We start from the raw sequence: 24736 nt of genomic DNA on the forward strand, positions 1-24736 counted from the left end.
GGCGGGAGCGCCGCGGGCCGCTGGGGTGGGCGCGTCCGGCCGCGACCCCGACCCGGCCCGCGATCCCGGACCTCCCGCACACCCCGCACGCAGCCAGCTAGGCCGCACGGCCTCGTACAACGCATACCTCGCGCCCCCTCGTTTTTTTCTTGGCTGCTTCGCTAGCTGGCGGCTGGGCGGGCTGGGCGGACGGGCGCCGGAGACCCCGCCGGTGGGCGGCCGCGGCTTGTGAACAGGTGGGCGGCCAGGGCCTGGCTTCGGTCTCCTCGCCATGTCCTCGTCCAGAGACGCCAGCGACCACTTCCCCCTCCATCTCCTGGTCTGGAACAACGATTACCGGCAGCTGGAGAAGGAGCTGCGGGGCCAGGTGAGGAACGGGGCAGGGGGCTTGGGGTGGTCGTCTCGCTTTCCTGAGCCTCTGCTTTTTCCCTTCCCCGCCATCCTCCCAGGGGACGGTGCGGATGGCCTCAGCTTTGCGGTGCTCGAGTGCTTGCTGTTTGCCAGGCCCTGCGTCGAGGGGGCTTATTGGACCATCGTTCCTCCCAACCTTTGGAAGAGCGCTGCGGTGGGAGCTGGTGTTACCATTCTGCCTTACAGAGAGGGAAGGAAACTGAGGCTCCCGACCCCGCCTCCCTCTAATAAGATTAAATGGGAGGGGTGTGTGTGTGTGTGGGGGGGTGTTTATAACCCAGGCCAGTCAGCTAAAGCACCGTCTCCATCGTTATTAAAGCTCCATTGCCTCCCAAGGCGGAAAAACGACACAACTCCCCCCCCCCCCCACGCACACACCCTTACCCCATCCACTCACCCTCCTTCGGCGTTTGACGGGAAGGGCTGGGTTGGTTTTCAAGCCTGGGTTCTAACTCGAGCTTGTGACCTTGGGCCAGGAGTTTTCCTTCCGGGACCCACTTTGCATCTGTAGAATTGAGGATTTTAGTGTTGATGGGGGGCACATCGGAGGACTGGGGTGGGGGCAGGGAAGCTGGCGTTTTAACAAACTCCCCAGTGTGTGTGGGGAGTCGGCGCAGTCCGGGTTTGAGGGTTCACCCACGGTGGCGCTTGGGCTCCTTAAACCCCATCTATTGTAAATTACAGCGATCCCATTGCTTTTTTTTTTTTTTTTTTTTTTTTTGTCTCTGAATCAGTGGTTCTTGGTCGAAGTTACCTTTCTTCTTCCCTATCCCCCTACGCCGGGAACATTTGGCCCATAGATGGGGACATTTTTGATTGAGGCAAGTGGTGAGTGGGTGCTACTGGCATGTGGTGGGTAAAGGCCGGAGATGCCACTCTGCATCTTGCAGTGCACAGGACAGCTCCCGCACAGAGTGATGTGGGCCCCCAGTCACCAAGCCGTTTTAGAAGGCGCATTGGTCTTCTCTGGCCTGGGCAGTGTCCCCCAGCTTGAGGCGTGCACTTCCCATCTGCCTTAGGTGTTCTGATTTGGCCATGTACTTGACAGGGAATCCCAGATAGAAGAAAAGGCAGTTCTTCATTAGACGGCAAGGCCGCTATTGAATATAAGTTAAAGTGATGAGGAGACATGCCTCAGCCACGATGATTCACCTGCTGATTTCATTCCCGGTCTGTCACTTGGCATGGCGTGGCTCCGAGGGAATTCTCTGCTCGCTCCCTGAGCAACCTCATCTCAGCTAAGGCGTCTTGTAGATGAGCCGTTCAGATTTGTCAGCGTCTGTGGCATGGCTGCCCAGCTTGGCAAACGTTGAGTAGAAATACCGAGCAAGGCACCGGGCTGGAGCCTCCTCGTTAAGGCGCACTTGGGGACCAGCTTCCTGTTCACGCGAGACTTATGGGAGGACCAGAACCAAGTCCTGGCTTCTCAGACATAGTTGAATTGTCTCCTTCCTGCAGACTGTGATAGAAACCACTCACTGAGAGCTCTGTCTGCTTTTTACGTTGGAAAAAAAAAATGGGAAGGACGTTAGCGGGTTGAGAATGAAAATCTTGCAGCTAATGTTCCTGGAGAACTTTTAGGGGAGATGGAGGAATAACAGTCCTGTTTGCTGTCACTTGTTGTAGGTCCTGTTTTTGGTTCTCACTGCCACTCACTTCATAGTTTTATGGGTTCCCTCCGGGGAAGAGTTGCGGTGCATTCATCTAGAACTTCTTGAGTCAGGAAGCTTTGGACTGGACCGAGAACTGCCAACTTGGCCGTGGAAGGGGTCGGTCTGATGGGGTATTTGCATAGGGCCCCATATTGCCCTGTGCCGAGGGTTTCCGATTTGCTTTAAGGCTCCCTTTCGCTACCTGGCAACTTTTTAGCAATTGTTGAATAAGACATACCTTGCATTTTCATTTCTGACTGGGCCCGGCGCATGATGTTATCCTTTTTAGGGGCAAGAGGGCGATCCCTGATGTCACTGAAACCCATGGCAGGAACTATTTTGTTGCTTTCCTATTTCTCTGGCTTCTCAGTGGGTTGGGCAACAGGCACTCACCTCTGGGACCTGGAGGCAGCTTGTTTCATGGCGAGTGGCTCTTGCTGCTGAATCCTTGCCTTGTCTCTAAGGAACGGTGAATGTGGGCGCCCACGGATTACTCTTTGGCAGGGCTCTGCGCCCAGGTGTTCCCCGTGTGGTCTCATACCCACCCCCTGCAGTGGGTGCTGTCAGGAGTCCCATCTTAGAGATGGAGGAAACCAGAGTGGAGGGGGGCTTTGTGGCACACCCAGTCAGTGTTATCACTCCAGCCGCATCGCGCCTTTCAGTAAAAACGGCACCTCCATTTCCCGGATTGCAGAGATCAGGGGAGAGAATGGATCCGAGGTGCAGGCATCCAGTGGAAGGGGCTGGGATGGCACACCAGGGGCTGCTGCTCTTAGCCTAGTAGCATTTATAAACCCAAGAATGGAGCTGCGTTTCCATCTGGCCCAATTTCCTGCAAGGAACAGCTATTTGGTGCATAATGAGCAAAACGTGCCTATCAGAGGGCACGCATTGTGGTGCGGTGGTTAAACCCTTGCTGGGATGCCCTCATCCCAGTCCACTGGGCATGGGATCGTGTTTGGCTTCCATTTACAATCCAGCTTCCTGTTAATCCTGGGAGATAGCAGATGATGGCCCAACCGCTTGAGTTCCTGTCACTCACGTGGGAGACCTGGTGGAGTTTCTGGCTCCTGCCTTCCACCAGGCTGCAGCCCTAGCAATCGCAGGTAGTAGCGGGTAACAACCAGCAGATGGAAATCAATTTCTCTCCATCTCTCTCTGCTGCTGTCGCTCTGACTCTCAAATACAGAAATCTTCAAATAATTATTCTTATCTCTCAGTTAAAAACAGCTGTTTCTCCTAAAGGCTTTAGTTAGCTGCTAAGTTTTTGCTGCTTGCACCTTGTCTGTGCGTCATGTGAGGGAGACTTGAAAAGTAGAAATTTCTTTTGTTGCAGGAACAGCAGCAGGAAGAGAGTCAAGTGTATCCTGAGGAAGAGATAAGCACAGGTTTATGTGTGTGTGTTGTGTAAGCCCCAGTGCCAATAGCCGGTGTAGCTTTGCCAACTCTGAGCTGCTTGCAGGCCTTCAGTATTTGCTCTTCAGAGGCACTTAATAAAGTGCCTCTTAATCCATCAGCACTTTCATGATCAAGAGGCGATTGTTGAAGTTGAAACTATTCATGTTCTGGTCATGTCCTTGAGCTAGAGAGGTGTCATTGAACCCCTTTGGCCTTGTTACTGACGTGGGGCTAAATAAATGATCGAAGATTTCTGGGGACCCATGCCAAGGTGACTCGGCTCACCTTAGTCAAGGGAAAAGACCTTGAGATTGGGCTTGGGCGGGGGAGAGGACAGCAGGTGCAGTCTGAGTCCTGAGCCACATCCCCCACTGGAAAGCCAGCAGGGAAAAGTACAGCATCCAGGCAGCAGCAAAGCCCGCAGCCTCAGAGAGAAGCATGCCGCCACCTGAGGCAGGCCCTGTGAGGCCACCGGGCGCACGTTCAGATGGGTGCTTTCTGACTGGAAGCCTGCAGTGAGCCAAGGACTGGGCACCCAAGATGCAGCGCCTACCTCCTACTTCCCGCGGATGCCTCCTTTGCTGCCGAGGGCACGGGCTCACCTTAGGTTTTTGACCTGAGGCTTTTGTTCCTGTCTGACTAAGGAAAGGGGGGCAATGATGCACAGAACCAGGGTAGCCTGAGCGAGAAGACGTATCTGAGAGTTTCTTCTAGAAGATCCCCGAGTTGATGGGACTGCATCCTGGGTGCTGGATTCCCAGGCACAGAGCAGGTGGAAGTGCACCTGAACCAGTGGGGAAGCTGGGTGTGGGAAGTGGGTCTTCAGAATCTGCAAGCCTGGGGCAGTTACTGTCTCCGGAGGACCGCAGGCTGTTCTGAGCAAGAAAGCAGGGCCGACGTGAATGAGCAAATGGGAGGGTGCTCGGAAGTCCTTGGCTCCTCTAGGGACGCTAATTCAGTACAGCTCATGGCTGAAGAAGGGAAAAGAAAATCCTGAATGATCAGCCTTGAACGTGAATTTCTGTTAACCTCCGAGAGCTCTCGTTCTTAAGCTAATATCAGCTGGTCAGAAGATCCCAGGCCACACTAGGTGCTGTGATACAATTGGAGCATATCTCTTTTAGGAAGAAAGTGACAGCTTCTATGAAACTACCCGGTGTGGGTGGATGGTAATAAGAACAAATTCTTAGTGCTTACTGAGGCGTCAAGCATTGTGCTAAGTTAAGGCCTTTACCCCTGTAAGAACTCAAAGGTAGGTGTTTTTTTTTTTTTTTTTAAATCCCATTTTGTAAATCAGCAAAGTGAAACTCAAGAGAAATTAAGCAACTTATCAAACAGTATGTAGATGACATTTTCATTTTATGTATTATAATGCACATAAGGAAGTTTGCTAGGGGCTCACACTATTGTCTACAGATGAAGCTCTTGGCTCCTGACTTAAGCTGGCCCAACCTTGGCCACTATAGCTATTTGAAGAGTGAACCAGCAGATGGAAGATCTCTCTCTCGCTCTCTCAAAACTTTTTTGTTTTAATCAGAAAGGCAAATTTACACACAGAAGGAAAGACAGAGAGAAAGATCTTCCATCTGCTGGTTCACTCCCCAAGTGACCACAATGGCCAGAGCTGAGCTGATCCAAAGCCGGGAGTCAGGAGCTTCTTCCGAGTCTCCAAGTGGCTGGCAAGGACCCAAGGACCCATCTTCTACTGGCCCAAAGCACTGTGGCCTGGGAAAGCACTTCCACTCCCAGGCGCATTCACAGGTAGCTGGGTTAGAAGTGGAGAAGCTGCAACTCAAAGCAGTGCTCCCATATAGGAGGCCTGCGTAACAAGCAGTGGTTTATTAAATGCTGCATGCATTATCCCTATGAAAGTGGACTTTTATACTTTCTTCGAAGAGGACTGGTTTTTTTTCAGTCATTGTAGTTTGTGCATTCATTTGGGTTTATGATCCATTTTGAGCCATTTTCAGTCTTTTGCATATGACTATTGGCCTGTCAAGAGGAATTTGTTGAAGCAGCTATTCTTTTCCAATGATTTATTCTGGGACCATTGTTGGAAATCAATTGACTATAAATCTGTGGGTTTATTTCTGGACTCTTACATCCCACTGGCCTGTGTGTCTGCCTCGCTGCCAGTGCCACGTTGCCTTGATTGCCATAGTTTCATTGAAAGTGGGAGATGTGGTCCCTAAAATTCACTCTTTCTGGGTGGCTGTGCTGGATTTGTATGGTTATGCTGGTTTCAATGCATTTTCATATGAGTTTTAGAATCAGCCTGTCAGTTTCTGAAAAACTCCAGCTGGAATTTTTAAAATAGGGATTGTATTTAGGGTATACTGCAGTTTGGAAAGTTCTGCCTTCCTATGGTTAGTAAGTTTTCTGAACTGTGACCTTGCAATGTTTTGCCATTTCTTTCAATTGCCTTTCACTTCTTTCAACATTGCTTTATACTTTTCAGAGAAACCTTTGTATTTTCACTTGTAAAGTATTCCTAGATGTTTTACCCTTTTTGATCCCATAAATGTATTTTTTTTTTTACAGATTTATTCATTTTTATTGGAAGGGCAAATCTACAGACAGAAGGACAGACAGAAAAACCTTCCATCTTCTGGTTCACTTCCCAAATTGCCACAATGGCTGGAGTGAGCTGATCCAAAGCTAGGAGCCAGGAGCTTCTTCTGGGTCTCCCGTTTGGGGTAGGATCCCAAGGTTTTGGACTGTCTGCTGCTTTGCCAGGCCACATGCAGGGAGCTGGATGGGAAATGCAACAGCCAGGACATGAACTGGCAGCCATGTGGGATCCCTTTGCTTGAAGGAGGAGGATTGCTTGAAGGAGGAGGATTAGCTAACTGAGCACACTTATGTCAGGCCACCATAAGTGTGTAATTTTTTTTAATGATTTATTTTATTTTTATTAGAAAGATATACAGAGAGGAGGAGAGACAGAGAGGAAGTTCGTCCGTCCTATGATTCACTCCCCAAGCAGCCACAACGGCTGGAGCTGCACCGATCCAGAACCAGGAGCCTCTTCCAGGTCTCCCACGCGGGTGCAGGGTCCCATGTCTTTGGGCTGTCCTTGACTGCTTTCCCAGGTCACAAGCAGGGAACCAGATGGGAAGTGGGGCCACAGGGATTAGAACCGGTGCCCATATGGGATATTGGCATGTGTAAGGCAAGGACTTTAGCCACTAGGCTACTGTACCGGGCCCAATAAATATAATTTTTAAAATTAAATTTTATTTATAGTTTGAAAGGCAGAGACAAACAGATGGAGATCTTCCATGTCCTTGGTTGTCTCCTGAAAATGCTCCAACAGCGAGGACTGTGCCAGGCTGAGTCCAGGAGCCTGTGTGCGTCTCCCATGTGGGTGGCCAACAATGAGTCATCAGCTGCTGCCTGCCAGGTTGTTTCCTGTTGGCAGGAAGCAGGAGTTGGGAGCTGAGCAGCTGGGGCTTGAAGGCAGGTACCTTGATACGGGATGTGGGGATTCCAGGCAGTGTCTTAATCACTGTGCCCAATATCAGGGAATTCTAAATTCTAGTTTATTTGTTACAAATATATAGAAATACAATTGATTTTTTTTAACCTATTGGTTGTGTTTCCTGCAGTTTTGCTGAATTCATTTATTCAAATAGGTGTTTTTTTTGTTTTGTTTTGTTTTTTAATTTTTGGTGGACTCCTTAGGATTTTCTGCAAACGAAGTTCTATCTTCAGTGCAGCCAGGGGGTTTTACAGCCAGGGACTTGTTCCCCTGTGCTCTGGCTGCTCCTTGCTTCTTGCCCCGTCGCCCAGGTTAGATGTGTGCAGTGTGTGTAGAGGTGGGGAGAGAGGACCTCCTCCTTGCCTTGTTCCTTATCTTGGGAGGAATGTGACCAAGGGTGATGTTAGCTGTGGCGTTTTCACAGATACTCTTTGAAGAACTGCTGTTGGAGTTTGCCAATTAGCTTTTCTGTATCTGCTGATAAGACCTTGTGTTTTATTGTATGGATATGACATAGAACGTTCATTGTCAGATGTTAAGCCATTCTGTACTCACAGGATAAATCAGACTTGCTCACATCATGCACTAACCCTTCTTACAGGTTGTTGGGTTTGGTTTCCTTGTATGTTATTGAGAGTTTTTGTGTCCATATTGCTAAGAGAGTCTAGTCAGTGGTTTTCTTTTCTTGTGATGCATTTGTCCTCAGGATAATACAGGTTCTCCTTTTTCTTAATATTGGTTTTTTTTTTTTTTAATATTGGGTTCTTAAAGTGAGATGGAAAACTTTCCTTTGTTTTCTGTCTTGGAAGAGATCATGAAAGATTGTTATCAACTCCTTAAATGCTTAAATGTTTGCTAGAATTCATGGTAAAGCTGTCAGTACATTTTTTTTTTTCTTGGTGGGGAGTTTTTAACTTATTGATTCATTCTCTTTGGTTTTTATAAATGTATCCAGATATTCTATTTCTTAAGTTATTTTTTCTAGCTTATGTCTTTTTTAACCTAAATTTTCTAATTTGTGTTGGCATACAGTTTTTAATATTCTTTTATAATCCTTTTTTTACTTCTGAAGAATTGGTATTATTATTCCCTTTTTCATTTCTGATTTTCCTCGACTTGGGTCTTTTGTTGGTGGTGGTATTTTGCTTATATTTTGAAAATAATAACTGATGTTTCTTTCTGTTTTTCTATTCTCTACTTCAGATATTTCCCTCCTAATCTTTGTTTCCTTTTAGTTGTTTTTTTTTTTTTTCAGTTATTTATTCATTTATTTGACAGAGAAAAACAGAGACAGAGAACTACCACCAGCTAGTTTACTCCCAGATACCTGGACCAGCCCGGACTTTGCCAGGGCTGGGAGCGAGAGCTGGGCACGCAGTGTGAATCTCCCATGTGAGTGGCAGGGACCCAATTCAGCCACCACCTGCTGCTTCTCACCTGAGCAGGAAACTGGAGTCAGGAGCGGAGCTGAAACCTGAGCTGAGGCATTCTGATATGGGACAGCCGTGTCCCATGCTGCCTCCCAAAGGGCCACATTGTTTCCCCCAACCTAGCCAACGCTCTACTGCAGGAGGAAGGAAACAGGTCCAGGAGACACTGAGGAGTGAGGCTTCGCCACCCAGCACACGCTGCTCTCTGCCCTGTAGGACCTGTGTCTCTGAGTGCCACACAGCAGAGGTTTACAAGGTGCTTGCTTGGTTTATGCTCAGCCACCTGAGTGATCTTCACTCTGAGCCCTCAGTTCTGTTTGAGGTGTGATCTGCTCTAAGCAGCTTGCCCTCTGCTGTCATCAACCTTACCACCTCCTGGGAGGCCAGCAGACAGGCAGAGAGCCAATCCTAACATTTTTCAGTGGCCAGGTAAGAAAATATTTCATTTATGTCGTCTGTAAACAGGTGGATAATGAGTTTGGCTGATTCTTTCCTGCTTAACTCCAAACAAGCTTGTGTTTTTTTAGGTTCATAGCCTGTTTGTTTTTAAGAAACCAATTACAGGTGGAGCATTCCTAATTAGACACTCTGAAACCTAACATACTTCAAAACCTGTCATGTTGGCATTCAAAAGTTTCAGTTTCACAGAATCTGGATTTTTGGATTAGGGATGCTCAACTGGGAAAGTTTAGGCAAGTACTCAAAAAAAAAAATTCCAAGAAACTATGAACTCTGAAACACTTCTGGCCCCAAGCAGTGCAGGTAAAAGATACTTATCCTGTCTCCCTCCCTTTCTCCCTTTCTCTTCCTCTCTTCTCCTCTCCTTTCCTTCCTTTCTTTTTCCGACTTTCAGATTTACTGTATGTATTTGAAAGGCAGAGTTATGAAGGGGGGAGAGATAAAAGAGATATCCCATCCACTGAATGAATTTCCTGAATGGCCACAACTATTGGGACTGGGCCAGGCTGAAGCCAGGAGCTTCATCTGGGTCTCCCATGTGCGGGAAGGGGCCCAAGGACTTGGGTCATTCTCCACTGCTTTCCCACATACGTTAACATGGAACTGGATTAGAAGTGGAATAGCTGGTGCTCATATGGAATGCTGGTGTTACAGACTGTGGCTTCACCATCATGCCCCAATGCCAGCCCTGTATTTTTTTTTTTTAAGATTCATTTCATTTTATTTTTATTGGAAAGTCAGAGAGGAGGAGAGACAGAGAGGAATGTCTTCCGTCTGCTAATTTGCTCCCTAAGCAGCCACAACAGCCAGAGATGAGCTGATCTGAAGCCAGGAGCCTGGAGCCTCTTCTGAATCTCCCGCGTGAGTGTAGGGTCCTAAAGCTTGGGCTGTCCTTGACTGCTTTCCCAGGTCACAAGCAGGGAGATGGATGGCAGGGCCACAGGGATTAGAACCAGTGTCCATGTGAAATCCTAGCGCATGCAAGGCGAGAGGACTTTAGCCGCTAGGTTACCACGCTGGGCCTTGCCTTGTATTTTTAAAGATTTATTGATTTGTTTGAAAGGTAGAATGACAGAGTAAGAGAGAAAGTAGGAGGTAGGGTGAAGTAAGAGGGAGACTGATCCATTGCCAGCAATGTAGGCTGTGGCTTAACCCATTGCCCAACACCTGCTCCCTTCTCTAACATACATTCTCATGGGTACCCACTCAATCACGTTCATTGTCCATGGGACCTGCAGATTGTGCCGGGTTCTGTGTGCTGCTTCAGAGCGTTGAAAATTCTGCACACAACATGAGCAATGTCTTGGTGGGATTTCAGCCAGAAAATGTAGTTTTATTCTGACCCAAATTAACTTCTGTACTTTTGAGTTTTGATCACTGTTTTGTACTTCCTGTTCTAGACCTGAATGCTGATACGGGCTTGAGAAATCCCCTACGTTCTGAGTGTGCGGGTGAAGGCATTTCATGAAAGCCCCTGGCCTTATTTGGACTCAGTTTGAGTGTCATTAAGGGCTCAGGATTGTGTTGCATGACCTGAGGCCTTGCACCAAGGCTTATTCAATTGCTCACTTTATAGAAAGAGGAACTCAGTAACTGTCATCTGTATTTTTAGTCCTCAGATTCATAATTCACCCATGCAGACGAATCTTTTTGCATATGTTGCTGTAATTAATATGTAACTTTAAAAAAAATTATTTACTTGGAAGGCAGAGGCAGTGAGGGAGAGATGAGGTCTTTTCACTGATTTTTCTCCCCAAGCGTCGATAATACCTGGGGCCACACCAGGCTGAAGCCAGGTGCCAGGAATTTCGTCCAGGTCTCCCACATGGTTGGCACCGGCCCAAGGACCTGGACCATCACACACTGCCTTTCCCAAGCAATCATTATGCTATGGGATGCCGGCATTGCCAGCGGCTTTCGTCCTTTGCACCACAGTGCTGGCCCCCATTTTCTGTTTGCTTACACTGCATGTGTTCCTGAAGCACGGGGCCACATTTTTGTGCAGTACACCTGGTTATATCAACGCCGGTGTTTCCTTTTCAGAATGTGGAGGCTCTGGACCCACGAGGTCGAACTTTGCTGCATCTTGCCGTCTCTTTGGGACATCTGGAATCTGCTCGCGTCCTGCTTCGCCATAAAGCAGATGTGACAAAAGAAAACGGCCAGGGATGGACAGGTAAGTTTCCCTTTAAAAGAATCTAAAAGCCGCTCCAAAGGGTTTGCCTTTCTGAACAGAGGCCAGTCCAAGGCATAACCTTCCTTGCCATCATCTTTCTCATAGGTCTTTGCTCTCCTGGGATCAGAGCAGGGGTGAGGATGTGAGAGCTGGGGAGGTGGGAGGCTGATGTGCAATGCAGTGTTTCCTCAGCCAGGAGTAGCTGTCAGTGCAAACCCAGAGTTTGCACAAGCTTCCCCTTGGTGGTAATGGTGGTGCCACCACTGAGTCTGACACACACACACGGCTAGAAATGCTTTTTTTCTGGTGAAATCCTGGGATTTCAGGCTTTTGTAAACTCTCTTACTATTGGCCACAGCTTAGAGGCAATCAGAGACAGATCTACTGCCTGCTGGTTCACTTGCCACATGACCACAACAGCTGGAACTGGACCAAGCTGAAAGTGAGGAGCTAGAACTTAGTCACAGGGTGCCACATGGGTGGCAGGGACCTAAGTACTTGGGTCATCCCCTACTGCCTCCCCAGCAAGATGCAAATCAGTAGAAGCCTGGAATTAGGAGCACAGCCAGGATTCGAACTCACTCACTCTTGTAGGGTATGAGTGCCTTTCCAGGTGGCATCTTCCCTGCTGTGCCAAATGGTTGGAGTAGTTTGTATTGACCGAGCAAGGGCACTCATAGGCACAAACCCTGTCTGTTAGATCTTGCTGACATTATAGTTGTGTGACTGCACAGGCAAAGCCAGCTCTCTGAACACACTGTCAGAGCCCGCAGTTGGAGGGGAGTGGACAGCGCATGGAAAAGAGGCGATCGGTGGAGTGCTCAGCTAGCTTTCCTTTTCTGTTAGCTGAAAGCAGCAGTCAGAAGCCAGGCTCATCCCAGGGTGGGTAGGACCGCAGCCTGTCCTCCTCTGAAGCAAGCATTGGTCCCCTTTGGTCTGTAGCGATCCCCTCCAGACCGGCTCTAAGGTTTTGTCAGGAAGTAGGAGCGTTCTCAGTGACTAGCGGGTGCCTCCTCTTGTCTTCCAGTTTTACACGAGGCCGTGAGCACGGGCGACCCTGAGATGGTGTACACGGTTCTTCAGCATCGAGACTACCACAACACCTCCATGGCCCTCGAGGGAGTTCCTGAGTTGTTGCACAAGATTCTCGAGGTACCCGCAAGCGTGTGTCTCCTGCCAGGACTTGAGCAAAGTGGCGGCGTTACAGTAGCAGGGAACACCATGTGACAGCTGTGCTGGGTGTGCCTTGCTTCAGTGTGTCGTGAGCAGCCTGTAGGGCCTGAGCACCAAACAGCATCACTTCTCATCTTTCCAACTCATTGTTGGGGTCTTTCACAAATCATGTTTCACGTCACTGGGATTAAATCCTTCTAGATGCTATTTAAAGAGTGATGATTTAAGGGGCGGGCATTATGGTGAAGCAGGTTAAGTTAGCACTTGGGATGCCTGCATCCCATTTGGGATGCCCGGCTCAAGTCATATCCACTCCACTTCGGATCCAATCCACACCCTGGTAAGGTGCCATGCAGGAAGGCAGCAAATGATGGCCCAAGTACCCAGGTCCCTGCCACCAGTAGGGGAGACTGGGTTGGAGTTCCTGCTTCCTGGCATTGGCCTGGCTGAGCACTGGCTACTGGGGGCATTTGGGAAATAAAATATTAGATGGAAGCTGTTTGTCCATCCATCTCTCTCTCTGTTCAAGAAAAACAAATAAATCTCAACCAAGAGAGGGCTGATAAGAAAGGCTGGTGTGTACTATAAGGAGACAATGTTCTAAGGCCAGACATCCACAACAGCATCTAGTGCCACCCAAGTCTACACATCATTTATGGGCCGTGTAGAGCTTCTAATCTAGAATACATTCCATGTAGCCTGCTGCTGTGAATCAATACAGGTGGGGAGCAAAATCCTTTATAGTAGATTTTGTTTAAATGAAGGGCGATTCCATGGGCGTTTAAGTCATTTCTGCTTTGTCAAATGGACAAAATGATATTTGTAGTTCCTCCCACAGTTATCTTTGCATACACATAAATACAACCCTACTCTTAACAATACGTACCATCACCCCACATCTCATGGAAGGTTCCATTACAGTACATGGGAAATGAAGATATTGGGCATGGCTTAGCTACGTTTGTGTTTAGCTAACAGCACCAATCTGTTTTCCACCTCTGCTCCTTAGGCCCCGGACTTCTATGTGCAGATGAAATGGGAGTTCACCAGCTGGGGTGAGTGCCTGTGGGTTTCAAATTTATTTCTCTTTCTGCCTTAACCCAACCAGAATGCTGGTTTCTTTTTCCTCTTAGAACCCTTACATGCATTTGTAAAAAATGAATCTTGAAGACACACAGAGAAGAATGAGGAAAGGCAGCCCCTGCCAAGCCCGGCCTAAGCACCTGCTGTCCGTACTCTGAGCGTTCTTGTCCTTCCCACCTGCCGGAGCCCTTTGCCCCAAGCTCCCATAAGCACAGAAAGCAGCCATCTGTCATTGCTCTCAGCTGACAGTTGTCTGTATCATCGGCTTTCAAAATGTCGCCTGACATTGCATACATCTCAGAGTACAGCTCCCGCAGGGTGCTCGTTTCCACATGCAGTTCAGCACTGTTCTGGTAGACCCATTACTCTAAGAAAGAAGCTGAGGTGACTCTCACAAAGAGCTTGTTCTTCACAAAATGGCTGTATTTCTCCTGATGTTACCGTAAGGGAGTTGCCTGGCAGTCTGCCTTCTGTAGACATTCTTTTCTTACTGTGTTGGTTCCTGATAACCCCTGCCTCTCACGGCCTCAGTCACCTTCACTTCCAGGCAGAAAGACCCCGTTTGTAATGAAACATGTCCATGAGGGAAGAAGAAACTCAGAAAGTTCTGGGACCCCAGAGACCTGCTTCCTGATGTGAACCGCCACTGTGGCTTCGGGTTTTGTTAACTAGCAGTGGACTTTGGGATTTGGGACTTTGAAGGGTGACCATGACCTTGTAGAAGGGTGCAGCTCTGTGGGTGGGAGTAGCATCTGTGAGTCTAAAAGGCCATATGGGCACGCTCGATAGCCCTGGTGGGAAGCAAGGAGTGGAGTTCATTTCCGGATGGAGACTTCTCTTGGGAAACTTGTTGGGAGTTCCCGCTGACGAATGGAACAGAAGGTACAGTTGTGTTTTGTAAGAGGGACTTGGTGAGTAGTAAGTGGGAGCTGGAAGTCTAGTCCTATCCGCCAGTCGCCTTGTTGCTGCCTTCCTCCTTCTGTGAAAGCCCAGCACCCAGCTCTCCGGGCTGAGAGTTCCGCTGCTCTCAGTGGTACACTTCTCTCCCCAGTGCCCCTGGTCTCCAGGATATGCCCTAATGATGTGTGTCGGATTTGGAAAAGTGGTGCCAAACTGCGCGTCGATATCACATTGCTGGGATTTGAAAACATGAGCTGGATCCGAGGGAGGCGAAGTTTTATATTTAAGGGAGAAGGTGAGTAATTCCGATGTCATTATCACTGCTCAGGCTAAATGACAGGGCGACCTTGAACCATCACAGTACATTCACATCCTTGTGTCTTCTTTGTCTCCTCCAATCTAGGGCATGGCTTTTGGTTCTTCCTGTTAGCTTTCTCCCTGTCATAGTTCTTTCCTGGCTACCTGTCTGGCACATGTCATCCTCCTTCCAACCCTGTTCCCTATGACACAGGCCTGTCTCATTCCCTGAACCTTGCAGTCCAGGTCTTCAGTCCTGCATCTCCTCAGTAATCAGGAGCCCAAAGAGAAAGAAATGGCACTGCTCACCCAGTGGGGTGTGTTGTGTTCATGATGAGTGTTAATTCTTTTTTTTTTTTTTTAAGATTATTTTTTATTGTAAAGTCAGATATACAGAGAGAAAGAGAGACAGAGAGAACTATCTTCCATCTGATAGTTCACTCCTCAGGTGGCTACAGTGCCTGGAGCTGAGCCAATCCAAAGCCAGGAGCCAGGAGTTTCCTCTGAGTCTCCCTTAAGGGTACAAGATCCCAAGACTTTGGGCCATCCTCAACAGCTTTCCCAGGGCACAAGCAGGGAGTCGGATGGGAAGTGGGGCAGCCGGGACACGAACTAGTGCCCATAGGGGATCTCAGGGCATGCAAAATGAGGACTTTAGCCACTAGGTTACTGCACTGGGCCCATGAATGCTAATTCTTAAAGGACATAAGTGAAATGTGTTGCTAACAAAGGATACCAAAAAGAAAACAAAATTCTACAACTTTGGGGAAAGATGGCTCATAGTCTCTCAAGAATGGTGGGAAGCTGGCTAGAAAATCCTGTACAGCCAGGTGAGTGATAGTCGGTACTCTGGGTTGGACCAGACAGCACCTGGGAAGAAGTGTGAGAAGGAGATGCATTGTAGGGTAGGAAAGCTCCCTGTCTTTGCATTGCACTTAGCTCCTCCCTCGTTTCTACCACATAGACAACTGGGCAGAGCTCATGGAAGTCAACCATGATGATAAAGTGGTCACCACCGAACACTTCGACCTTTCCCAAGAAATGGAGCGCCTCACTCTAGACCTGATGAAGCCAAAAAGCAGGGAAGTTGAGAGGCGGCTCACGAGCCCGGTCATTAACACCAGCCTCGATACTAAAAATATCGCTTTCGAAAGGTATGAACTCAGACTCTCAATGTTAACTTCTTGTCCCATAGTGCCATCTTTAATGATATGCGGTGTGCAGTAACTGGAGTTATCTGTGGATTGGGTTTTTTCTTTTTATGCCTATATAATAAACGCTAGGGGTTTTTAAGATTTGATCTGTAACAAAAGAGCAGCTATTTGTCAGCTGCATTTTTACTGCACTCTGGCCAAGTCTTGGAGAATTGTCTTTCCTATTCTTTGATGGCCCTCTCTAGTGGGTTTTACTTGACTCTGATGTTGGCTTTGGTGTCTGTGGGTCCACAACCCTCCCTCGTCCCACACTTAAGAGCTCTGATTTCCAGAAGCCAGAACTGACCCACTACTGAATTCAGTTGTACAGATGCTGTTATTCTAAGACACACACTGCACAGCTAATCATACTTCTGGCCGCCTGTGAGCCCTGTGGTGAGCATCTGGAGGGGTCCTAGAGTTGTGTTGCAGACTCAGAGGGAAGTTCTTTGGTGAGACAGAGCCTTGGTTAATGCTGTCACTGGCCATCTCCCCCACCAGGCCACAGCATGGGCCTTGAGGGTCTCTGATCCTTCAGGGAGCAGAGGCGGTCACAGCCTGTGGTTGACGTGTTCCTACCATGGGACACACTATACAGAGGCGGTCCACAAGAGCCCTTTGTATTTGCCCAGGATGTCACATCCAGTGCTCTGCAAACCACAGCAGTACAACCTCATCTAAGACAGATATCTATCCCTGAAGGCAGGTTTGCTTGGCTATTAGGGAATGTGATGTCCGCTCTCTTTCTCTCTTCACTTCTGATAGAACATTAAGTGGTTACTCTGATTTAAAGGGCCCCTTTCCTCCTATTTATACAACTCTGTGCAGCCAGGGCACTGTAGCAGTGGAAAAAGCTGTAAGACCCAGGTGCCCGCTGAGTGCTGGGTAGCCCTTTCATCATGGCTTTCCTTGGGAGGCTCCTGGGAAGACCTGTCCAGCCTTCAGTGTGTGCCTCTGTAGGCAGAGGGGACATGATCAGCCAGGGCCTCTGTGCTCAAGATGGGCATACTGCTATGACTTACCAGTAAGGAGAGTAGGAAGAACTGGGTGCCTTTATGGGGCTGCTTGGTAACTCTGCGACTTTGGGCAAGCAGCTCTGTCCCACCAGCTTGCTTTCTTAGAGGAAGATAAGCAATAGTCATGTCGAGAGACAGTTCCTGAAGTCCTTGCCTCCAGGACATCATGGGGAGGGATGTGGCTCACAGGCAGAGCTGCCCAAGTCCTCTATCCCACAATGCGCTGATGGGTAAGATACGGCACATTCCATTTGTGTTGAGGAGGAAGGCATACCGTGTGTTTGGTCCCAGGGGTTTCAGATGGTTCAAGCCAACTTTCCTTGGCTTACTGAGAATTTCTGGAAGATAGCCACTTTTTTTTTTTTTATGGAACTCACATGTGGGAGCAAGGACTTGAGGCACACTCTAGGGTGAGGTTTGCTGCTACAGAAAGTGTACACCTCTACCTCCAACCAGAGGTGTTAGTGGCTGTCAGATTGAATTTGTAGGGTGTGGCTCTCCCCGATCCTGACAGTCACTTTTGTCCATTCCTTCTCAGCTGTGCCTTGAAGCCTCATACTTGTGTGAATTAATACAATTCCCTAAGGAATTTTTGCCCTGCACTATGTGGTTTCTGACTGTAGTTTGGATTTTTCTCTTCTCTTCTGTGGAAGATTCTGCTCTGCCCACCTCAAAGACAACATCCCAGCCACCCTCACAGCTTTGCCCACACAGTGTAGCAGCCACGAGGACGGAGACCTGCTGAGTGGTCTTTGGTGCTTGGGGTCCCCATGGAGGAGATGGGCAGAGCTGAAGATGGCACAAGAGGGAAGCCATTGTCCCCAGCAGCCTCTGCAAACAGAGCCCATCTGGAGCCAAGGCAGCTTAAGGGTCTTGGTTTTAAGGCAGTGTGCAGACACAGAAATTAGAAACCAAAATGCTGGCAGAGAGTAGAAATGCAGAAGGCAGGAGGCAGCCAGGATTGCTACAGAGCAGAGGAAGATGCTGTGAGGTGCTTAGCTGATCCCAGGGAGCAAAGTGCAGCTCTGCCTTCTTGACATATATGAGGGGCAAGGGGAACACGTGGCACCATCCTTGAGTCCCTTAGAAGACTACAGAAGTGCCAGAAAACTAGGACTTTCCCCCTCCCCCCTAAACCAACCAACCAACCAACCAACCAACCGAATGAACCTCAAATGGCTTAGGCAAAGCCAAGCAGTTGAGCATGAAATTTGTTAACCATTCTGAGCCTCAACAATCAGTGACTAATGGGGGGCTGTGGCTTACTGAACAGCCAGGTGGGGGTCTCTGACCTCCTGCCCTCATGTCTGGTATTTTGTTTCTAAAGTGTCCATTGGAAAAAGCTAGCATTTGGTGCAGTTCCCTCAGGATTCCTTTCTCTCCTGTGGGGTCATGTTGCACTAATGGTAGACAACTAAGGATGATTGCAGCTCTGGGCTCTCTGCTTTCCCGGCTGAAATACACACAGACAATGCCTCATGCCCCATCTGGACTGATCTCATCTGCCAAATCCCATTAGACGCAAAGGCCACCGTGTAGATCCACAACATGCAAATGAGCACATCTGTTCCCCGTGACTGCAGCTAACCTGTCACTGGTTCCTGTCGCCTCCTGCCTCACTCAGGTCAGAGCTGGCCTGCACGGGGTCGTGTGGAGCTTAGGGTGTGATGCTCTAGACAAAGGGCAGGACTGGGCAGGGCTCCCTGCTGGCTGGGACCATCTCCCAGGTGCTTTGAGAACCCCAGCAGAGCTCGTGGCTGTGCCTGCCTGGTTCCTGAAGGCCATTTTCTCAGGAGTATGCTGAGTGGAATGACCAGGTTGTGGGGCCCATTTCTAGCCCTGCAGCTGTGGCTGGAATGCTGGTGCTTGGGACTGGAATCAGCTGCTGGTCTGACAAAGTGCCACAAACAGTCTTGTCTTGCCGCATCAGACCCAACACACGCAGGCTTCCAAGGCTATCTGCAGGCGGTCGTGACTTCTTTGAGCAGCTCGCCACAGCCACAGCGAGGAGTCACTGCCCCACCATTCCCTTCCCAGGAGTCACCTGGTCCATGCTTCTTTGTTTTAAGATGCCTTGATGGAGAGGTAGCTGCTTGTGGAGCCAGGGCAGCTGACACCCTGGCCCACAGTTCAGATGCCCCAGATAAACGCTGTCACCCGACCTGCCTTGGACCTTGGTCATCTTCAATCACTGCTTGAAGACAGCTGTCCAATAAACGTCGCCACCTTTGTCCCCAATGCTAGCAGTTTTTGTAAAGCCGCCAAGAGTTGAGGCTTTCTGTGCCTGGAGTGAGGCTAATTGATTAATAACTGTGGGTGGGGGTGGGGGGTGCCTAAGCCATCTGTCATTGCAAGTATCCTTTCGAGGACAATAGGACCCGATTTCCAAGTGTCCTTCACTGACTTAAACTGGGGGGGAAAAAGCAATAAAGGCTGCAGGGATGGATCTGAATGGCATATTGTACATGTAGCAATTTGTGGTGTTCACTTTTTATCAGAACTAAATCCGGATTCTGGGGCTGGAGGACAGATAAAGCAGAAGTTGTTAATGGTTACGAAGCAAAGGTAAAAGGCAACTCTTAAGATTTAATTCAGCTCTGTAGCTTCTGTGCAAATGAGGGATCTGTTGAGATGTTTCTCATGCATCTATGCCATGGAGATGCTCGGGGGATGAGTCCTGTCTGTGTCTCTCACTTGGACTTCTTAGCACATTGGACTTTGAGAACATGAGGTGGCATGTCCCCGAGGAGGTCTCTAGCCATGCCAAAGGGAAGCAGTGTTGTAGAGAAATGAGTACAGGTACCAGTAGTCCCAGCAGAAATGCCAGCCAAGCCAGTCATTCTTTTAATTAAAAAAGCGAATGGATTGGAGTTTAAACACTTACTTACCTTTTTTTAAAAAGATGACTTAGCAGCTCTTATGCACCTCCACTGTTTTGGAGGGGCCTGAGTGTAACCAGCAGGCTCCCAGCCCATTCACATGACCTCATGCTTGTGATAGTGGAGATGGCAGTCTGTGCATCAAGTCCCCTGGCATTTGGTTGGCTGGAAGACTCCCTTTGCTAGCCTTTGCTTAGCTCTGCAGTCCTGCCTGCAGCGGTGGAGCCAGATGCTGCAGAGTCCCCTAGTGGCCTCTGCAAGAGCAGCAAAAGCTGAAATCAACGTTCAGCAGGACGCATTGAGCCACAGTCACCCTGGCGCCAAGTATGCCCTTTCTGCAGTTCTGAGCATTGGGCGTCCCCGTCTGGTACATACAGTCAGCTCTATGTTCACGCCTGTACTTGATTTCCCAGCCCACCGTCCTTCTCTGTTGTCCTTGGTGATCAATAGAACGCACATTCTGGCAGTTACAGGGCTTTTGTTTTGGTCCTACAGGAAATGCCCCTTTGCAGTAGTGACTTGCCTGTTTTTTCAGAAATCTCACAGGCCTACAGAGCCTGTGTTCTTCTTTGTGCCAGGTTAGGTGGCTGTTGGAGCTCTTACACGATTCCCCCACGCATCAGTAGAAGTGCATGATAGAGGTTTGGGGGTCCCTTAGTACAAGAGAAACCCAGGTGGGCTGCCTGAATTGCAAGGCGTTTGAGCTCAGCAACAAAAGGGGTAGGCAGAAGACACAGCTGTCAGTGGCAGATCTTCCTCTTCCTGTTAAAACTGTCAGAGAGGGAAAGTCACTGCTGATGCATTGCTAAAAGTTGGTAGCTTATAATTATCCCTGAAGGAGCCTCATGATTGTTAACCATTTCTCATTTTTATTTTGCTGATTTTTTTTTTCCTTTTGCTTCAGCATTCTTGCTCTTGCTATGCATATGTTGCGAGTTTTGATTTCCCCGTGTCACTGTTTTCCTTTACACACGTCTCTCAAGGTTTACACAGTGAACAACGTGAGTGTGATAACCAAAATACGCACAGAACACCTGACGGAGGAGGAGAAAAAGCGATACAAAGGTAATCACCCCCGCCACCCTCCTGCCTTTGTCCGCCCCAGAGAGCTGAGGGTTACCCTACCTCCTTTTATATAAAAACGTCCTTCATCTGACTCATTTCTGGGAGAGGTTTCCCCATTTGGCTGCAGCTGTAATTAAAGCCATTCGTGTTTATGAAGAATACTTTGCTGGATTTAGCAAAAAAAAAAAAAAAAGAGAGAGATGTAGAGAAGGACACTAGAGGCCGTTTATCACTGTGATGAGCGACGCAGTCCCATTCTGATGCACAGTGAGCACTGAGCTGCCTGGTGCTAGCATGTGCCTGCCGTGCGGCAGCTCTCCCAGCCCTGTGGCCCTGGAAAGGCAGTCACCCGCTGGGCCTCTGGATTTCCTTCATGGTGAATCCTTCAGATTTCCTGGGAGGGTCAGGCGAGTTCTACCTGCAACCCTACAGAACAGTACTCACAGTGCGTGCGTGTGTGTGTCTGTGTGTGGTGGGGCGGGAACCTGGTAGGGGTGTTAGTTACCATGACTCCAGTGTGATGGGTGGTGCTGAGGTCCAGAACACACACAGGTCAAGGCAGGATCAGGATCCTAAATCCTGGCTCTTGCCACTATTCTGCCTTATTTCGTAGCTGTTACTCTGATTCTGAGTGCCCAAGTCAAAAGCACATGGCTGAATCGGCTTAGTGTTTTTGTGGATGGATGACTTTATCAGTCTGTCCATAAATGGATTCATTCATGCAGGTGGCTTAGATCAGAGACTTTTAAAGACGGGATGTATAATTCTGTAGCCACAAGTCAGATGCAAGGTCACACACTGAACTTTTTCCCCTTCTGTAGCGGACAGGAATCCTTTGGAATCTTTGTTGGGAACAGTGGAACACCAGTTTGGTGCACAAGGGGTAAGTTAAAGGCCCAAGGTCTTGGTGCAGTTTGGGGAAAGGAGATGACTTCCCTGTTCTTGTGCTGGCATCTACTGGGCCCTGCACAGGTCATTTACTGGGGCAGGATCAGTACACCCAAGCCAGAACTGGGTGGATTCAATCAGAGGAAGATTAAATGGAGAGGCTTTCTGAAAGGAAAGCTTTTAGAAGTGGTGGTGGGGATTCTAGAAGTCTAACACATTATCTCCACTCATTTTAACTAGGGCATCTCTATAACATTGGAACTTGGGAACCAAGACTTTTTATTGTAATTCTAACAGAGCACCCTACTGGGGCCTCACGGTAACTGCATGGATTCCATACAGTGGATGCTTGTGAGTCAGAAAGATGAAATGGCCCTGCTCAAACCCAAGCCAGAAAAGGGCAGGGCTGGAGAGTAAACTCCAAATCTTTCATAACTCCCTTACCCCTGTCTTCCTCCTTCCCCCTTTTCTGTAATTTGGAGGTAAACATGCGAAGGAGAGCTAGGGATATATATTACAGTAGAGACATCCAAAGGCTTGCCAGATAGTTTGAGACCAGCTTTCCAGATGTTCTGTGTGGTCACTTAATTCACAAAGGGTACTGCTAGGAACTTGGTGTTCCATAGTTGTTTAGCGTGGCCACCTACCTCAGAGACTGGATCTGGTAGGGGCTGTGGCATTCTGACTGAGTTCTGTCCCCAGCAGGACCTCACCACGGAGTGTGCCACCGCCAACAACCCGACAGCCATCACGCCTGATGAGTACTTCGATGAGGAGTTTGACCTAAAGGACAGGGACATTGGAAGGCCGAAGGAGCTGACAATTAGAACACAAAAGTAAGAGAGGTCCAACTGCTATGTGCAGGTTAGGGGCTATCTCAGAAGTCACACTGTTTGATCACATGATGTGAAATTCAGTCATTGCTCTGCCCCTTCTCTTTAAGATGTATGTACTTTAGAAATTTGTGTCCATCTTATTTGAAAGGCAGAGAGACAGAGAAACAAAGAGGGACAGAGAAAAAGAGATCCTCCATCTGCTGGTGTATTTTCCAAATGCCCACAATAGCCAGGACTGGGCCAGGCAGAGTCAGGAACCAAGAACTTAAGCCATCCATCTACTGGCTCCTGGATGGGAGCTAGCAGGAAGCTGGATCAGAAACAGAGGTCCTGGGACTTGAACCCGGCACTCCCAACATGAGACGTAGGGCTCCCACACAGCGAGCCAACTGCTGCACTAAACTCCCACAGGAAAAATAATTTTTAAATGACTGAATCTGCAAACACCAAGTTGGTGGCCCACCTCCTTGGCCCTTTTCAAGCAGGATATAGCTGGGAGGTAAGAATTCCTTATTTATTGCTCACCAGCTCAGATAGCTGCGGTGTCCACAACCTACTTCTTGCTTGCTCTCAGGTAAAGCTGCTGCCTCTGTATATTGTAATGCAGGCCATTTTCCCACTGTCAGATTGCAGAGCAGCCTGAAGTCCCACAGTTCTAGCACCTCCATAGCTCAGAATTCAAGAGAGCCAGGGAGGCTGGAGGGAGGCAGAGCAGGCTCTCCTCCCAGCCCCTGGCGGAGACGGCCCCAGCTTTTTCTTGTGGCACCCCGCAGGTTTAAAGCGATGCTGTGGATGTGTGAGGAGTTCCCCCTGTCTCTCGTGCAGCAGGTCATTCCCATCATTGACCTGATGGCCCGGACCAGCGCTCACTTCGCCAGGCTAAGAGACTTCATCAAGCTGGAATTCCCTCCGGGATTTCCTGTCAAGATAGGTACTCCCCAGTACTCCTCAGGTGGAACTGTTTTCATGGGTGACAGGATGTGTTTGGGGGCACTGGAATACTTGAGGCACAAAGCGGCATTCAGTAGACACAGTGGAGCAGGCCAGAATTACCTTCTGGTTTAATCTGTCTTAAAGAACTGTCATGATTCTTTGTTCACTTTACAAGTCAAAATTGGGAGATCTCTAGCCAAGAGAAAGAGAGAAGAGGAGGAGAGGCAGAGAAATTTTCCACCTGCTGGTTCAGTCCCCAGTTGGCCCAGGCCAATGCTAGGAACCAGAAACTTCATCCAGGTCTCGCACATGTGGGCAGAGGCCCAAACACCTGGGCAATCTTCTACTGCTTTCCCAGGCACATAACCAGGGAGCTGAACGGAAGTAGAGCTGCTAGGACTCAAACCGGCACCAATATGGTGCTGTAGCCAGTGGCTTACCCTGAGATGCCCAAGTAGCAGCCCAACAGTTCTCTTTATGACTCAGAGGAATCTTAATTGTCAAGGGTGTGCGCTCATGACACTTGAATGCTGGTTCAGTGCCTCACTCTCTGTGTTTGAGAAGATGGCGTTTGACTCTGAATCTGTTTCTCATTTGTACATGGGGAGGGCTGTTATGGGGACGGAATGATGTCACACTTGCAGAATGGGCACAGCATGGTATTAGCCTAGTAGGCACTCAGCAGGTAATGGCTCTGAATCTCCTCGTAACGTTTACTTATAAACACGCTTATTTTGTTAGAAATTCCCTTGTTCCATGTCCTAAACGCACGGATTACATTTGGCAACGTGAATGGCTGCAGCACGGCCGAAGAATCTCCATCTCAGAACGTGGAAGGGACCCAGGCTGATTCCGGTAAAACCAGTGTTTGGCAATTAAGAAAAATATATACAGTCATTTATTTTATTACTCAGTTTGAAATTAGAGTATCTTATGCATGAGGCCTTTATGTTAGAAGAAAGAAAATATCAAAATTAGTGTAGATGAAGCAAAACAAAACAGCCAGTAGAATATGTCCGACAGAGCTTCATGGAGCTGGAAGAAATGAAAAGATGCACACGTTTTCTGCAGAATTGAGAAGCTCTCTGATCCCTCTTTGTGTTAAAAAAGGCAGAGGAGCTTTAAGAATCAACTAAGGTACATATCACAAAGTGCTTATTTTTTAACCAACTAAGTCCCAGGTCTTCAGTTCTGTGTTTGAATAACATAATATTTACTTCAAAATCTCTGTAAGTGGCATTGTGTGTGTGTGTGTGTGTGTGTGCGGGTGCGCACTAAGTCCTCATTGGTGTCTCACATATAGGATATTCGGACATAATTGATTAATAATGTGATGCATTCAATATCAGTTCAGTGCATTTTGACCAACATCATACATCTGTATCACCTTCCCTACACCCCAGACTCCCTCGCACACCCACTCACACATACACAAGGCGTTCCTCAGAGGGAGCACAAACTCTGGC

At 48.5% G+C, this 24736-nt stretch overlaps 1 protein-coding gene across 2 annotated transcripts in view; it reads left to right on the forward strand.

Moving 5' to 3' along the window:
• ANKRD13A (ankyrin repeat domain 13A) overlaps positions 1 to 24736 on the forward strand; it is a 29320-nt gene continuing 4584 nt past the window's right edge. Inside the window, exons 1-12 of one of the 2 annotated variants that reach the window (XM_041003457.1) lie at positions 1 to 367; positions 10875 to 11007; positions 12035 to 12159; positions 13190 to 13235; positions 14315 to 14458; positions 15425 to 15614; positions 19168 to 19234; positions 20532 to 20613; positions 21435 to 21496; positions 22204 to 22337; positions 23111 to 23268; positions 24012 to 24125. In XM_041003457.1, coding sequence (XP_040859391.1) covers positions 272 to 367; positions 10875 to 11007; positions 12035 to 12159; positions 13190 to 13235; positions 14315 to 14458; positions 15425 to 15614; positions 19168 to 19234; positions 20532 to 20613; positions 21435 to 21496; positions 22204 to 22337; positions 23111 to 23268; positions 24012 to 24125 — 1351 coding nt within the window. In that variant the 5' untranslated portion in view covers positions 1 to 271. The remainder of the gene's footprint in view (positions 368 to 10874; positions 11008 to 12034; positions 12160 to 13189; positions 13236 to 14314; positions 14459 to 15424; positions 15615 to 19167; positions 19235 to 20531; positions 20614 to 21434; positions 21497 to 22203; positions 22338 to 23110; positions 23269 to 24011; positions 24126 to 24736) is intronic. The other variant, XM_041003458.1, reaches the window with a different exon arrangement.

Source organism: Ochotona curzoniae, unplaced genomic scaffold (assembly GCF_017591425.1).
Source record: "Ochotona curzoniae isolate NIBS_2020 unplaced genomic scaffold, NIBS_Ocur_1.0 scaffold_274, whole genome shotgun sequence".
Taxonomy (NCBI): domain Eukaryota; kingdom Metazoa; phylum Chordata; class Mammalia; order Lagomorpha; family Ochotonidae; genus Ochotona; species Ochotona curzoniae.